This window comes from Vigna umbellata, chromosome 10 (assembly GCF_029865625.1).
Source record: "Vigna umbellata cultivar VRB3 chromosome 10, Vumbellata_1.0, whole genome shotgun sequence".
Classification (NCBI taxonomy): Eukaryota; Viridiplantae; Streptophyta; class Magnoliopsida; order Fabales; family Fabaceae; genus Vigna; species Vigna umbellata.
The window spans coordinates 7,998,396-8,013,742 of NC_142174.1; the positions used below are offsets into that span (position 1 = coordinate 7,998,396).

At 38.2% G+C, this 15,347-nt stretch overlaps 1 protein-coding gene across 1 annotated transcript; it reads left to right on the top strand.

Annotated features, from left to right (window-relative positions):
• Positions 1-5,775: 5,775 nt before the first annotated feature.
• Positions 5,776-13,689, top strand: LOC148191795 (uncharacterized). The gene is made up of 6 exons (XM_088099964.1): positions 5,776-5,808; positions 6,532-6,708; positions 8,269-9,800; positions 9,993-10,086; positions 10,984-12,567; positions 13,072-13,689. Exons 1-6 carry the CDS (start codon positions 5,776-5,778, stop codon positions 13,687-13,689), a joined length of 4,038 nt encoding a protein of 1,345 aa, XP_087956090.1.
• Positions 13,690-15,347: the final 1,658 nt, after the last annotated feature.

Sequence of the window (15,347 nt, forward strand, 5' to 3'; positions counted from 1 at the left end):
CGAACTGAGTGAAAGGTCGAGTCAAGCCCACTCGAGACGAAGATTAGGTTTAGATGGATTAAACTAAAAGGTCGAGGCGAGGTGGCCAAAGCCAAAGGTCGAATCATGGTGGCCTAGGTTGAAGGTTAAGCTGACAAGGTTGAGACCAACGATCGAACCAAGTCAGTTGGGCTCAAGATCATGCTGAGTTGAAGGTTGGGTCAAGTTGGTCTAAGCAAAAAGTTAAACCAAGTTAATCAAGACGGAAACTCAAGTCTAGTTGGTTAGGATGAAGGTCGAGTTGAGTCTACCCAAACTAAATGTCAAGCAAACTCAATTTGAGCCGAATATCAAGTTCAATCGATTCAGGCTTAAGTTAAGTCGAGATTAATTGTCCTATATCAAAATTCGAACCAACTCAAATCAAACTCAAGAATAGAGTCGAAGGCTTAAATATAAATTAAATTGTTTTATAAAAAAAATTGAGATATAAAAATTATTCCATCCAAACAAAAGAAAGCAAAATTAATTAAAAGTAATTTATATATTATGTATTTTCAATTTTTTGGAATTATTGAATTTTTTTTCAAACACAAGGTTAAGATATCTTTTTATTTCATGTACTTTAATTATATATTTATTTTACTTTGTACCATTTTATTCCAAATTGTATTAAATTATTTTTAAGTTACACATATTACTTCTTTTTAATATTTTTATTTTTGTTTATCCTTTTAATGTAAAATAATATTTTGATGTTTTTATATAATGGAACGTTGAAGAAAAAAAGAAAGAAAAATGTGGAGAAGAAAAAATTAAATAAGAGCAAGACCTACATACATACACATTTAAAGTGCACGTCTCATATCATAAACAAAAAAAAAAGTTAAATATATGTCAAAATAGCCGATCAAAGTCATCGTTGAGCGCCCACAATCAACCCAGCCTTGCTGCCAGCACTTACACTGTTAAGACGGTTTTGTAGTTCATTTAGTTCTCTTTTTCAAGCATGTATATATGCCTCGTTTTCTCCCTTTTGTAAACACAAAAAATGTTTATCTCCCAAAGTAATCAGTTTTCTTTTTGTTGGGAAACAACGATATTTGTTCCCTCTTATGCTAACCCAAAATGGACACTATGCGAAAGCGTAAAAATAAAAGTGTATGCATAGGAAAAAATAACACCGGAAATTTTAACGTGAAAAATCCTCTCGAAAAAAACCACGGGACCTAATCCAGAAAATTATCTCCACTATGAAAGTAAGATTACAATGTTTCTCTCACTCTCTGAGGATCTCTCAATAAATCTCACCCTCTCGGATGATATACAAAAAAACTCTCTTTTGCACACTCACAGTTTCTACTACATAGAGTATTTCACCTCTTGGTGATGTTTCTCTCTTCACGGTAGTACCCGTGACTTTCTCTCTTTCTCCTCTTGAATTCTTTCTTCACCGTTTCATTCTTGGTGAGTTGTGTTTTGCTGCACATTTTGCATTCATTTTATAATGAATGAGGGAAGAAAGGACAAGAAACATGGTTGGTGCATTGGAGCAATTTAGGGAGCTTTAGCGAAGGTGGAAGACATTCTTCCTCAATATATGGTATATGAAAACATTGACCCTTCTTTTCAGCATGTGGATGGGTCCCATTTTTGTTTTTCTCCTACAAAACTCCCCCATAAAACTCAAAATGGGTATTCCATCCTTCATTCCATCATTGCATCCTGTCTTTAGTTGGAAGGTACCACGACATCAACACCTTGACAACAATCTTCAACCTTCTTGGTTGGTATTGACTTAGTCATCATGTCAGACCAATTTAAGTCTGTATGGATTTTCTCTATCTTCAATTTCTTCTCATCCAACGCTTCTCGTATCCAATGATATCGGACGTCAATATGCTTCGAGCGTGAATGGAACATGGGGTTCTTGGTTAGATGAATGGTACTTTGATTATCACAATTCACCACATAATCATCTTGATCATGTCCTAATTCACTTTGGAAATTCTTCATCCATAGCATCTCTTTAAAGGCTTCAGTCACCGCTACATACTCTGCTTCAACAGTAGACAATGTCACACATTTTTGTAGCTTTGATTGCCAAGAAACAGCTCCCCCTGCTAAAGTAATCAGATAACCAGATGTTGACTTCCTTGAATCGACATCTCCATCCATGTCTGAGTTTGAATATCCGATTAGCTTTAAATCTCCATTGCAAAAACACAAGCTTCTTTTGACAGATCCTCTTAGATACCTTAGTATCCACTTAACAGCTTCCCAATGCTCCTTTCCTGGATTTAACACGAATCTGCTCACAACTCCTACAGCATGGCCAATATTTGGTCTTATACAAACCATTGCATATATAAGGCTACCCACGGCAGAAGAGTAGGGTACCTTGTTCATTTCTACTTTTTCTTTTTCATTCTTTGGATATTGCAACTTGCTTGAGTTTGAAATGTCCAACAATTGGAACACGAGCAGATTTGGCATTGTGCATGTTGAACCTTTTGAGAATCTTCTCAATGTAATCTTCTTGAGATATTCATATCATTCTTCTAGAACGATCTTTGGAGATTTTCATTCCAAGTATCTTCTTCACTGCACTCAGGTCTTTCATGGCAAAAGACTTACTCAATGCCTTCTTGAGAGCAGCTATTTTAATTTTGTCCTTCCCTACAATCAACATATCATCAACATACAAGAGAAGTATGATGGACTCACCATTTTCATAATGCTTCACAAACATGCAATGGTCTGCGGAGGTCTTCCTGAAATTATGTTGGATCATGAAGGAATCAAATTTCTTATACTATTGTCTTGGAGCTTGCTTCAGACCATAGAGACTTTTCTTCAGACGACACACAAAGTGTTCTTTGCCTGGTTCTTCAAAACCCTCTGGTTGCTTCATGTAAATTTCTTCCTCTAGGTCTCCATGTAAGAATGCTGTTTTGAAATCCAGTTGTTCAATCTCCAGGTCTAGTGTTGCTGCCATACCGAGAATTGCTCTAATGTATGTCATCTTCACTACTGGTGAGAATATTTCATCAAAGTCTATTCATTTCTTCTGGTTGCACCCCTTCACGACAATTCGTGCTTTGTACCTTAGGCTTGGGTTGTTTTCTTCATTCTTGAGCTTGAACACCCATTTGTTCTGCAATGCTATTCTTTCTTTTGGTAATTCTACCAAATCATAAGTCTGATTTTCCTTTAAGGATTGCATCTCTTCTTCCATGGCTTGCAACCATTTGTCTTTGTCTTTCATCTCCATTGCTTCTACACAGCTTTGAGGTTCACCTTCATCAGTAAAATTAACATATTCATCTGAAAAATACCTTCTTGACGATTGCTTCTACCTTGTTGATCACCTCAATTGGGTTTGTTGTAGAGCATTCTCAATTGCTTGATCTTCTACAGTCAGATTAGGTTGATCTGCTTCTTCAGCCATCTCATCAAGTTGTAACTCCTGATTTGTCTCAGCTTGACTAGTCTCTCCCCCTAAGTTGTTCATCACAATAGGGCTTTGATCAATTATCAGCTTAAGTATTGGTTTCTCCACTTTCTTGATGTCTTGGATTGTCTGATCTTCAAAGAACACCACATCTCTGCTTCGAACAATCTTTATGTTTGCAGGATCCCATAATCTGAAACCAAATTCATCTCTTGGAGAACCAAGGTATATGCACTCTTTCGCCTTAGCATCGAGCTTTGCTCTTTCATCTTTCGGAATGTGAACTGATGCCTTACATCCGAAGACTCTCAAGTTGCGATTGAGGCCTTTTTACTGGACCATACTTCTTCTGGTATCTTACCGTTTAATGGTCTTGATGGTGATAAGTTGATCAAATGAGTTGCTGTTAACACGGCTTCCCCCCAGAATGACTTGGGAAGTTTTGCGTGAGACAACATGCTTCTGACCTTCTCGGCAATCGTTCTGTTAAATCTTTCAGCTACGCCATTCATTTGAGGTGTCTTGGGAGGTACTTTCTCATGTCTGATCCCATGAGTCTTGCAATAGTGCTCGAATGCACCTCTATACTCTCCACCATTATTACTTCTCAAGCATTTCAACTTTCTACCAGTTTCACGTTCAACTGGGGCATGAAACTCCTTGAAGATTTGTAGAACTTCATCTTTACTCTTCAAAGGATAGACCCACAATTTTCTAGAGTGGTCATCAATGAAGGTAACAAAATATTGAGCATCACCAAGGGACCTTTTGTATGTTGAATAAACATCTGAATACACAAGATCCAAAATATGCTCTCTTCTTTTTCTATTATCATATTTATGGAAAGATACTATGTGCTGCTTACCTGCTAGGCAGTCTTCACATAATTCAAGTGGTTGTCCTTTTATACTCTGGAGATGATCTTTCGCAATGATCTATAATCCTTTATCGCTCATGTGGCCCAGTCTTTTGTGCCACTACTCCTTACTTTCTTCTTGAGCAACATTTGTCTCTCCTTTGCATATCTTTCCTTGTATGACATACAAAGAGCCTTCCTTTTTTCCACGAGCAACAATCATGCTTCCTCGGCTAAGTTTCCATTTTCCATCTCCAAACTGGTTGTTCATTCCAGCATCATCTAGCTTACTGACTGAGATAAGGTTTAGTCGCATTTCTGACACATGTCTTACCTCCTTCAGCACAAGTTTGTTTCCATTTTCTGTCGTCAAAGTCACTTCTCCTATGCCCACAATTTTGCTTGTGCCATGATTACTCATCTTCAATATTCCAAAGTCTCCTTTTTGATAGGATGAGAAGAATCCCTCATGAGGAGTAACATGGAAAGATGCTCCGATATCTATTATCCAAGTGCAGTCATCAAAAGCAGTATTTGGATAGTTTACCTCAGTGATAAGGAACACATTCTCATCATTTGATATCACCGCTATTGTGGTCTTTTCTTCCAACTTCTTTTTGGATCTACCACATCAGGGTGTATAGTTCCATTCTTCTGATCTCTTTTCAGGAATCTACATTTTTGCTTCTTGTGGCCATCTTTTCCACAATAAAAGCATGTCAAACCTTTGGAACGAGACTTGAATCTTCCTCATGATTTTTCACGTTTTCCTTTGCTTTTGTGTTCACTCCTTCCTGTATTCTCAACAACGTTTATGAGTGACTACTCATTCCTCTTTCTTTCCTTCTGGACTCTTCATTCAGGAAACTGTCTGTAATGTTATCCAGCCTGAGCTTTTCATTTGGTGTTGAGTTATTGAGAGTGACCACCAATGTGTCCCAACTCTCCGGTAGAGAACTAAGGAGTAGATGAGCTTGTAACTCGTCATCTATCTTCATATCTACCTTCATTAATTGGTTCACAATACCTTTGAAGGTGTTGAGATGCTCGATCATATTCTGGTCGTCAGAATACTCCAACTTTACGAGTCACCTGACAAGGTGAGCGTTATTTCTCGGAGTCTTCTTTTGAATCATAGATTCAAGCTTTGTCCATAACTCATACACATCGGTATAAGTCGATACATGCTCAAACAAGCTTTTGTCGATGTATTTCCGAATCATAGTCACTGTTTTACGATTCAGAATCTCCCAATCTTTTTTGGTCTTCCCTTCTAGAATTTCTGGATTTGTGATCGGCTCATACAAATCCTTGTAGTATAGATGATCTTCCATCATCGGCTTCCAGTAGGAGTAATTATCCGCAGTTAGCTTGAACATGTCTCCTTCCATCTTGAGTTTCACAGGATTCTGACTTTTTCGAACTGGTCGCTCTGATACCACTGTTGGGAAACAGCGGTATTTGTTCCCTCCTCTGCTAACCCAAAATGGGCACTATGCGGAAGCGTAAAAATAAAAGTGTATGCGTAGGAAAAAATAACACCGCAAATTTTAACGTGGAAAATCCTCTCGGAAAAAACCACGGGACCTAGTCTAGAAAATTATCTCCACCATGAAAGTAGGATTACAATATTTCTCTCACTCTCTGAGGATGTCTCAATAAATCTCACCCTCTCGGATGGTATACAAAAAAACTCTCTTTTTCACACTCACAGTTTCTACTACACAGTGTCTTTCACCTCTTGGTGATGTTTCTCTTTCACGGTAGTACCCGTGGCTTTCTCTCTTTCTCCTCTTGAATTCTTGGTGAGTTGTGTTTTGCTGCACATTTTGCATTCATTTTATAATGAAGGAAGGAAGAAAGGACAAGAAACATGGTTGGTACATTGGAGCAATTTATGGAGCTTTAGCGAAGGTGGAAGATATTCTTCCTCAATATATGATATATGAAAATATTGACCCTTCTTTTCAGCATGTGGATGGGTCCCATTTTTGTTTTTATCCAACATCTTTCTTCCTTCATGTTCACGATGTCCACCATCATTCATCCCTTATGCTGCATCATCAATCACGCTCTTGCTGATTAGAATCAGGTTTATTAAGACGGTATCAGAGCTCTACAGTGCATCACTCTGATTTATTTTCTTCTTTCTTCTTCCTTTCTTTCTCCTTTTTCTTGTTTTTTTTCTTCTTCCCCTTTCATTCTTCCCATTTCAAAGTTATTTTCTTATGTGGTTTTGCAGGAGAGGCAGATTGCTGGAAACAGTTTTCTGAGTGGAACTGAGGTTAAGATCAATAGCACCACTATTACATGCAGCTATTGCAAAAGTACTGGTCATACCGAGTCTGTGTACTTCAGAAAGCATGGTTTCCTAGGAAATAACAACACTGACAGCAAGAATGCAAAATACGTTAAGAAGGTTTGTTCTTTTTGTGGTCGGAATGGTCACACTATTGATATTTGTTACAAAAAGCATGGCTTCCCACCTGGATATAAGACATACAACAAGGGACCACTGTGAACAATGTTGACACAACTCAAGAATCAAAGCGTGATTCTGTTGCAGAAGAACAAGATTTTAGACTGCCACAACAACAATACCAGGCTTTGATGAATCTTTTGAAACAAACTAATGGTAATGACAGTGATAATCTGCCAATCAGTTTGGTTCCATTATATCTTGCAGCATAGATAAGGGTAAGAATTGATAAGTGTGAAAAACAGATGTTTTGACACTTATAAAGGATCTCAATTTTGTAATTATTCATGTTATTACTCAGTGAAAAGTCGTAATAGGAAGTAGATTGTGTTGTAAATTATTGTTCAGGAAAAGTTGTACAAAAGTGAAATTGTCAGCCAATTCTCGCATAGCATAAGCAAAATTCGCAGAGCCAGGAGAATACATTCGCACAGCGCACCACCATTGGTTCGCTGAGCGAATCATGCCAGTTTGGAGATTTCAAGTCTTGAATTCGCACAGCGCATCAGAGGCTGTGCGCTTAGCGAGTTGGTGCAGTTGAGTGCTGAATTAATTTTAATTCGCACAGCGAATCTGCTTCTGTGCGCTGAGCGAATGGAGCAGTTTTATGAGAAATAAACTGTCTCTTAAAAGACGTGCTTTGAAGGATAGAGAGGAGACTGGAAAATAGAATTTTTGGAGAAGAACTGCTCTGGAGACCATCAGGAGACCTCTCTGAAGACATCAAGACTGCACATCATGCAAGGAATTGCAGAAATGAGTATGTTTGTGATGTCTAGGATAGGCTAAACTTTTATTCGTTGGAATTGACTGTAATGGCTGACATTTGATGTAATCTTTCCTGTTCAATATAAATTGTGTTCGTATGCTTTTCTTGTTTACTTTTTATTTTATTTTACGGAAGTAAAATAAACTTGTTTTTATATTTAAATTGTACTGGGAAGTAAATTTGAGTATTAACGCAAGAAAAGCAACCAGAAGGAAAGATGCTAGGAATAGTTTCAATTCTCCTGGTCATCAATAACATCGTTCTTAATGCAAAGTTTATGTTTACTTACTTAAGGAATTAAGAATTGAACATAATTCTTTAGAACTTGTTTTAAGGAATTAAACCAAGATATTGTGATGTTGATGTGTGACCGCAAGTTATATTGCTCAGATTAGTCACTGTAATGTGGTCATGAAGTCAATTCCAATGAAGTTTTCTTTAAATTTTAATTTCAATTTTAAATTGTCATCTAGCTTGAAACTGTTAATTCACCTATATTTTGTTGTTCAATTGATTTTGATAAATAAATTTTAATTGAATAACGTACCACAAATTCCCTGAGGAGAACGATACTTTACTTATCACTGTATTACTTGGAACGATTTGGTATACTTGCCAAAAAGTTATCAAGTTTTTGGCGCCGCTGCCGGGGAATTTGATTGTTTTGTTATTTCAATTAGTTGTTTATCAATTTCAATTTTGTTCCTATCTCTGTAAATTCATTGTTTTAGTTTTCTGTGTATCTGTATATATTGTGTTTTGTTCCTGTTGTTATTTCTTGGGTTTGTCATTGGAGATTTTTGTTCTGCATGCCACGCAGAACAAAATCTGAGGATTTATTGTTTGATTCTGAGATTGAAAGGACAGCCCGTAGAAATAATAGTAGGCGTAGAAAAGAAAATAAAAAAAAAGAAGCTAGAGAATCCAGCTTGTCTTCAAACGCTTATTCTTCATCTGACCGAGAGGGTAAAAAGATGGAGGAAAACGAGAATAATGAACAAAGAAGGCGTACGTTGGAAGATTATGCTTCAGTGACTGTACCTACATCTTTCAACAGTATAGCCAAACCTGTGATAATTGCAGCTAACATGGAAATGAAGCCAGCATTGATACATCTTGTTCAAAGTAATCAGTTTTCAGGATTGTCACACGAAAATCCCTATGATCATCTGGCAATTTTTAATGAATATTGCAACACTGTGAAAATGTTGAATGTGTCAGAGGATGCAATCAGACTTAGTCTTTTTCCATTTTCCTTGGCAGGCAATGCCAAGAAATGGTTAAATTCTTTTCCTGAGAGAAGTCTGACAGGTTGGGATGACGTTGTGTCAAAGTTTTTGCAGAAGTATTTCCCTCAATCAAAAATAAACAAAGGCAAGCAAGAGATATCCTCTTTTCAACAGGAACCTGAAGAGACTTTGAGTCAGACATGGGATAGGTTTAAGGGATTGTTAAGAAAGACTCCCATACATGGATTTGATGTCCCCACTCAATTGAACCTGTTCTTAGGAGGGTTAAAATCTCACACAAAATTGATGCTAGATGCCTCAGCAGGAGGTAACATTAGGTGGAAGACACCTGATGAAGCTCATGAAATTATTGAAAATATGGCATCTAGTGAATTTGATATTCAATGTGAGAGAGGACAAAATCAAAAGAAGGGAATGTTTGAGTTGCAATCCCAAGATGCCTTAGTAGCCCAAAATAAAATTATGACTCAACAGCTTGAGTCTCTGATGAAAAAGGTATCACAACTACAAATTCAAAATGTATCACAGGCACAACATACTGTGCAAGGGTGTGAACTGTGTGGTGGAGAGCACCAAAATGGACAGTGTGCTATTCTCACCAATGCTAAGGAAGAGGTCAATTACATGGGAAATCAAGGCCGTCAAGGCAATTATGGAAATTATAATCAAGGATGGAGACCTCATCCTAGCATGGGTCAGGCTAGTTCCAGTAGACCACCTCCACAGTTTCAACAACAACCCACTCTTTCTGATAGGACATCAAAATTGGAAGAAACTCTTCAACAATTTATGCAGATGTCCATATCAAATCAAAAGAGCACAGATGCATCTCTAAGAAATTTAGAAGTTCAAATGGGTCAGTTGGCCAAGAAACTGGAAGAAAAGCCTGTAAATACATTTGGAGCTAACACTGAACCAAATCCAAAAGAGCACTGTAAAGCTATAACAACAAGGAGTGGTAAAGTGTTAGACAGTGTAGTTGTGAGGAAAGAGGATCAAGAGGAAAAGTTAAATGAGGAACAGAAAGATAAAGAAGAAGAAGTGGAAGAGCAGAAAGATAAAAATAAAAAAATTGAAGAGAGCCAAAAAGGAAAACAGATTGTGAATCCTTTACCGTACCCAAAGACATATTCTAGAAAGGAAAAAGAAAGTCAATTTTCTAGATTTATGGCTCTCTTCAACAAGCTGGAAATTACAATTCCCTTTTCTGAAGCACTTCAACAGATGCCCTCTTATGCTAGATTCATGAAAGATCTGTTGACCAAGAAGAGAAAGTATATTGAGGAAGAAACAATAGAGGTGCAAGGGAATTGTAGCGCCATCATCCAAAAACTTCTACCACCAAAATTCAAAGACCCTGGAAGTTTTACTATTCCATGCACAATTGGAAAACTCCCTATTGGAAAAGCATTGATAGACTTAGGAGCAAGCATTAATTTGATGCCTTTGTCTATGTTAAAGAAAATAGGAGACATGGAAGTAAAACCAACAAGGATGACTCTACAATTAGCAGATAGGTCTTTAAAATACCCATATGGAGTTATTGAAGACGTACTGGTGAAAGTTGATAAGTTTACTTTTCCAGTAGATTTTGTTATTCTTGACATGGAGGAGGATACTGAAGTTCCCCTTATATTGGGTAGACCTTTCATGAAAACTGCAAGAGTCATAATTGATGTTGATGATGGTCATTTGAAGGTGAGGCTACATGATGAAACAGTAACTTTTAATGTTGTGGAGGCTATGCAACATCCAAAAGATAAAGGGAACTGTTTCAGAGTTGAATTACTGGATGATGTAGTTGAGACTGTAAAAAATCAGATGTATGTGAAATCTCCTTTAGAGCGTGTATTGGTTGATGCTTGTGAAGAGCTGACTGTTGAAGAAGAATCTGAAGTGGAGGAGATTTCACAACATCTAGAAAAATTAAAAGAAGAGAATTTCACTGATGTGAGAGTGGAAAAATTGGGAAAGGCTGACTTGGATGATCAGAAAAAAATGGAATTAAAAGTGCTTCCTGATCATCTCAAGTATGTGTTTTTAGAAGAAAATTCTAAGAAGCCAGTGATCATAAGCAATTCTCTATCAAACAGTGAGGAGAAAAAATTAGTGAAAATCTTGAAAGAGAATAAAAAGGCAATAGGTTGGCATATTTCTGATTTGAAAGGCATAAGTCCAACCTACTGCATGCATAAGATCATGATGGAACAGGACTATAAGCCCATAGCACAACCACAGAGAAGGTTGAATCCTACTTTGAAAGAGGTGGTGAGAAAGGAAGTGCTTAAATTGCTTGAAGCAGGAATGATATATCCTATCTCTGATAGTGCTTGGGTGAGTCCTGTACATGTTGTTCCTAAGAAAGGGGGTATGACTGTTGTTCAGAATGATAAGAATGAATTAATTCCTACAAGAACAGTCACAGGGTGGAGAATGTGTATTGATTACAGAAAATTAAATCAATCCACCAGGAAAGACCATTTTCCTCTCCCTTTCATGGATCAAATGTTGGAACGGCTAGCAGGACAAGCTTATTATTGCTTCCTGGATGGGTATTCAGGATACAATCAAATAGTAGTGAATCCAGAGGACCAAGAAAAGACCGCTTTCACTTGTCCCTTTGGTGTGTTCGCATACCGAAGGATGCCTTTTGGTCTCTGTAATGCTCCTGCTACATTCCAACGTTGCATGCTAGCCATTTTTTCTGATTTGGTAGAGAATTGCATTGAAGTCTTCATGGATGATTTCTCAGTTTTTGGAAAATCATATGATTTATGCCTAGAGAACCTGGATGTAGTTTTGAAGAGATGCATTGCCACGAACCTTGTTCTAAATTGGGAAAAATGTCACTTTATGGTTCGTGAGGGAATTGTCTTAGGACATAAGATCTCATCCCGGGGAATAGGTGTAGATCAAGCAAAAGTTGATGTGATTAAAAAGTTACCACCTCCTATGAATGTAAAAGGGGTAAGGAGCTTTCTTGGACATGTTGGTTTTTACCGAAGATTCATAAAAGATTTCTCCAAGATAGCTAAACCCCTTTGTAATTTGCTTGTGAAGGACACTCCATTTGAATTTGATGGGGAGTGTCAGAAAGCTTTTGAAGTATTGAAAGAGAAGTTGATATCGGCCCCTGTTGTAGTCGCACCAAACTGGACTCAAAATTTTGAGTTAATGTGCGATGCTAGTGATTATGCTATTGGGGCTGTTTTGGGACAGAGACGTGGCAAGATTTTTCATGTTATTCATTATGCCAGCAAAGTTCTGAATGAGGCACAATTGAATTATGCCACCACTGAAAAGGAATTTTTGGCAATTGTGTATGCTCTTGAAAAGTTTAGACCTTATTTGATAGGGTCTAAAGTTATCATATACACTGACCATTCAGCCATCAAATATTTACTGGCAAAATCTGACTCAAAGCCACGTCTCATAAGATGGGTTTTATTGTTACAGGAATTTGATTTGGAAATCAAAGATAAGAAGGGGAGTGAGAACGTAATTGCTGATCATTTGTCTCGCCTTCTTAACTCTGAGGTGACTGATAAAGAGGGAGAAATAAAGGGAGAGTTCATTGATGAGCGTCTGATGCTCATACAACAGAGGCCATGGTTTGCAGATATGGCTAATTTTAAGGCTGCAGGAATTCTCCCTGATGACTTGACTTGGCAGCAAAAGAAGAAGTTTCTACGTGATTCCAAAGAATATCTTTGGGATGATCCTTATCTCTTCAAACTGGGTGCTGACCACTTACTTAGGCGGTGTGTTACAGCAGAGGAAGCTGCTGGAATCCTATGGCATTGTCATAATTCGCCATATGGAGGTCACTTTAATGGAGAAAGGACCGCCGCCAAAGTGCTTCAATCTGGTTTCTTTTGGCCTACCTTGTTCAAAGATGCACATGCTCATGCTAGAGGGTGTGACAGATGCCAAAGAACAGGAAGCATATCAAAGAGACATGAGATGCCACTGCAGGCAATTTTAGAAGTTGAAATATTTGATTGTTGGGGAATGGACTTTATGGGACCACTACCTTCTTCCTACAACAACGAATATATTTTAGTAGCAGTGGATTATGTCAGTAAGTGGGTGGAAGCTGCAGCATGCCAGAAGAATGATGCCAAGACTGTTGTCAAATTTCTCAAGAGGCAAATCTTCTGTAGATTTGGTGTACCTAGGATCCTCATAAGTGATGGAGGATCACATTTCTGTAACTCCCAGTTGGCCAAGGTCTTGAAACATTATGATGTGAGGCATAGAGTTGCTTCACCGTATCATCCACAGACCAATGGTCAAGCTGAAGTCTCCAACAGGGAGATAAAAAGAATCCTGGAAAAGACAGTATCATCTTCAAGAAAGGATTGGGCAGCAAAATTAGATGATGTCCTGTGGGCTTATAGGACTGCCTTGAAGACTCCTGTAGGGCTAACACCCTACCAATTAGTCTATGGCAAGTCATGCCATCTCCCTGTTGAGATGGAACATAAAGCATACTGGGCTTTAAAATTTCTTAACTTTGATGCTTCTCTGTGTGCAGGTAAAAGGAAGCTTCAATTGCAAGAGCTAGAGGAAATGAGGTTGACTGCCTATGATTCATCAAGAAAATACAAAGAAAAGATCAAGGTGTACCATGACAAAAAGCTGATCAAGAGAGATTTCCAACCTGGACAACAGGTATTGTTATTCAATTCCAGATTCAAACTGTTTCCAGGTAAGTTGAAATCTAAATGGTCTGGTCCCTTTGTGATAAAGGCAGTCAAGCCTTATGGTGCTATTGAACTAATGGATCCAAATTCTGAGAATTCAAATAGAAGCTGGATTGTTAATGGCCAGAGATTGAAACTTTATTTGGGTGGTGAGGTTGAACGCCTCACCACAATTATTAATTTCTCTGAACCATGAGATTCTGGGTCAAGCTAGTGACGTTAAAGAAGCGCTTGCTAGGAGGCACCCTAGCACATGTTTGTATATATTTGTGTTTGTTAATTGTGTTTTTATAATTGTTAAGTTTGAGTGTGGAGAGAAAGTGCTAAGATGTTTGGGAATGAGTTCTGACGCTCTATTCGCACAGCGCACAGCTGAGGTGCGCTATGCGACTAGATGATTTTATAACGCAGTAATTTATTCGCACAGCGAATTTTATGCGCTCTGCGAGAGAGAAAAAGAAATTGTTTTGAAATTGAAGTTCGCATAGCGATTGCATTCGCTTTGCGATTTAAAAGTTTAATTTTTCTCTTTGCGGAAGTACTCGCATAGCGCATGTGATAAGCAAGGCGAATAAAATCACCAGAGCAACTTGAGCATTTAATTCGCATAGCGCACACTTTGCGCTATGCTACCCAAAGTTGGGGGTGAGCTCTTTCAAAATTCGCACAGCAAAATGATGCGCAGAGCGAATTAAAAGAGAGTGGTTTGAGTTACGTTTTAATTCGCATAGCGCATAGCTGAAGTGCGCTCTGCGAATTTGTTCATAAAAAAAAAAAAAAAAAACAAAAATTAAAATTTAGTCGCACAGCGCACAGCTGAGGTGCGCTATGCGACTAAACATAAAAATTCAAAAAAAAAAATAATAAAATATTCCAAGGTGCAGAAAACGAGAGAAATTCGCACAGCGCACAGCTGTGGTGCGCTATGCGAATTGACTCGTTCAATTATTTTTTTTAAAAACCTACTTCTTCCCCATTTCATTTTACCATTCTTCATTTTACCCTAGCCACCATTCTCTTCCATTTTCGCACAGCGAACATACCTTCCTCTCTGCCAATTTCTCCACTTTATCTCCATTGCCACCATTTCACTTTCTGCTTTGCTTCAAGTGCTTCTTCACTCTCTGATCTTGTTCACTGATCTTGGTCACTCTTCACAGGTTTCATTTTCTACTCTCCATTTGCTTCTCTGTTTTTAATGTTCATAGGACTACAATAGGAGTTTTGGTCTGATTAGAATGGTCTCTTGAACCACTGTGTGCATATACACTTTCAAGCCCTATCTGTTTATGCATATCCATGACTGTCATTTGATCTCTGATGGATGTCCTCTGCGCTGTCTCTCGCTAGGCGACAGATTCGCATAGCGAATTAGAGGTCTGGTTTTCTGAACATGAAATTCGCCTGGCGAGAAAGTCGCACAGCGAATTATAGGTTTTATTGCTGATATGAAATTCACACAGCGACTCTGGTCGCATAGCGAATATTCCCAGAGAGTGGACACCTATTTCGCCTTTTTCGCATAGCGACCAGTGTCGCATAGCGAATTGATCTTGACAGTAGGCACCGAAATTGCAAATTCGCATAGCGCACAGTGGCGCATAGCGAATTCCATCTGGCAGCATCTGTGTTTTGATTAATTCACTTGCTCTGACCCATTTTCCACAATTGTTTGCACTGTCCATTAATTCTTGCAGATGGCACCTCCCAAGACCACACAAGAAAAGAAGAGGAAGACCACCCGAGGGTCTTCTTCTAGATCCCAACCTTCAGAAGCCCAAGAGGAGCACCTTGTCCTGAACTATGATCAGGACCGTTTTATATCAGAGGCACATTCTGATAGGTTTCATCAGG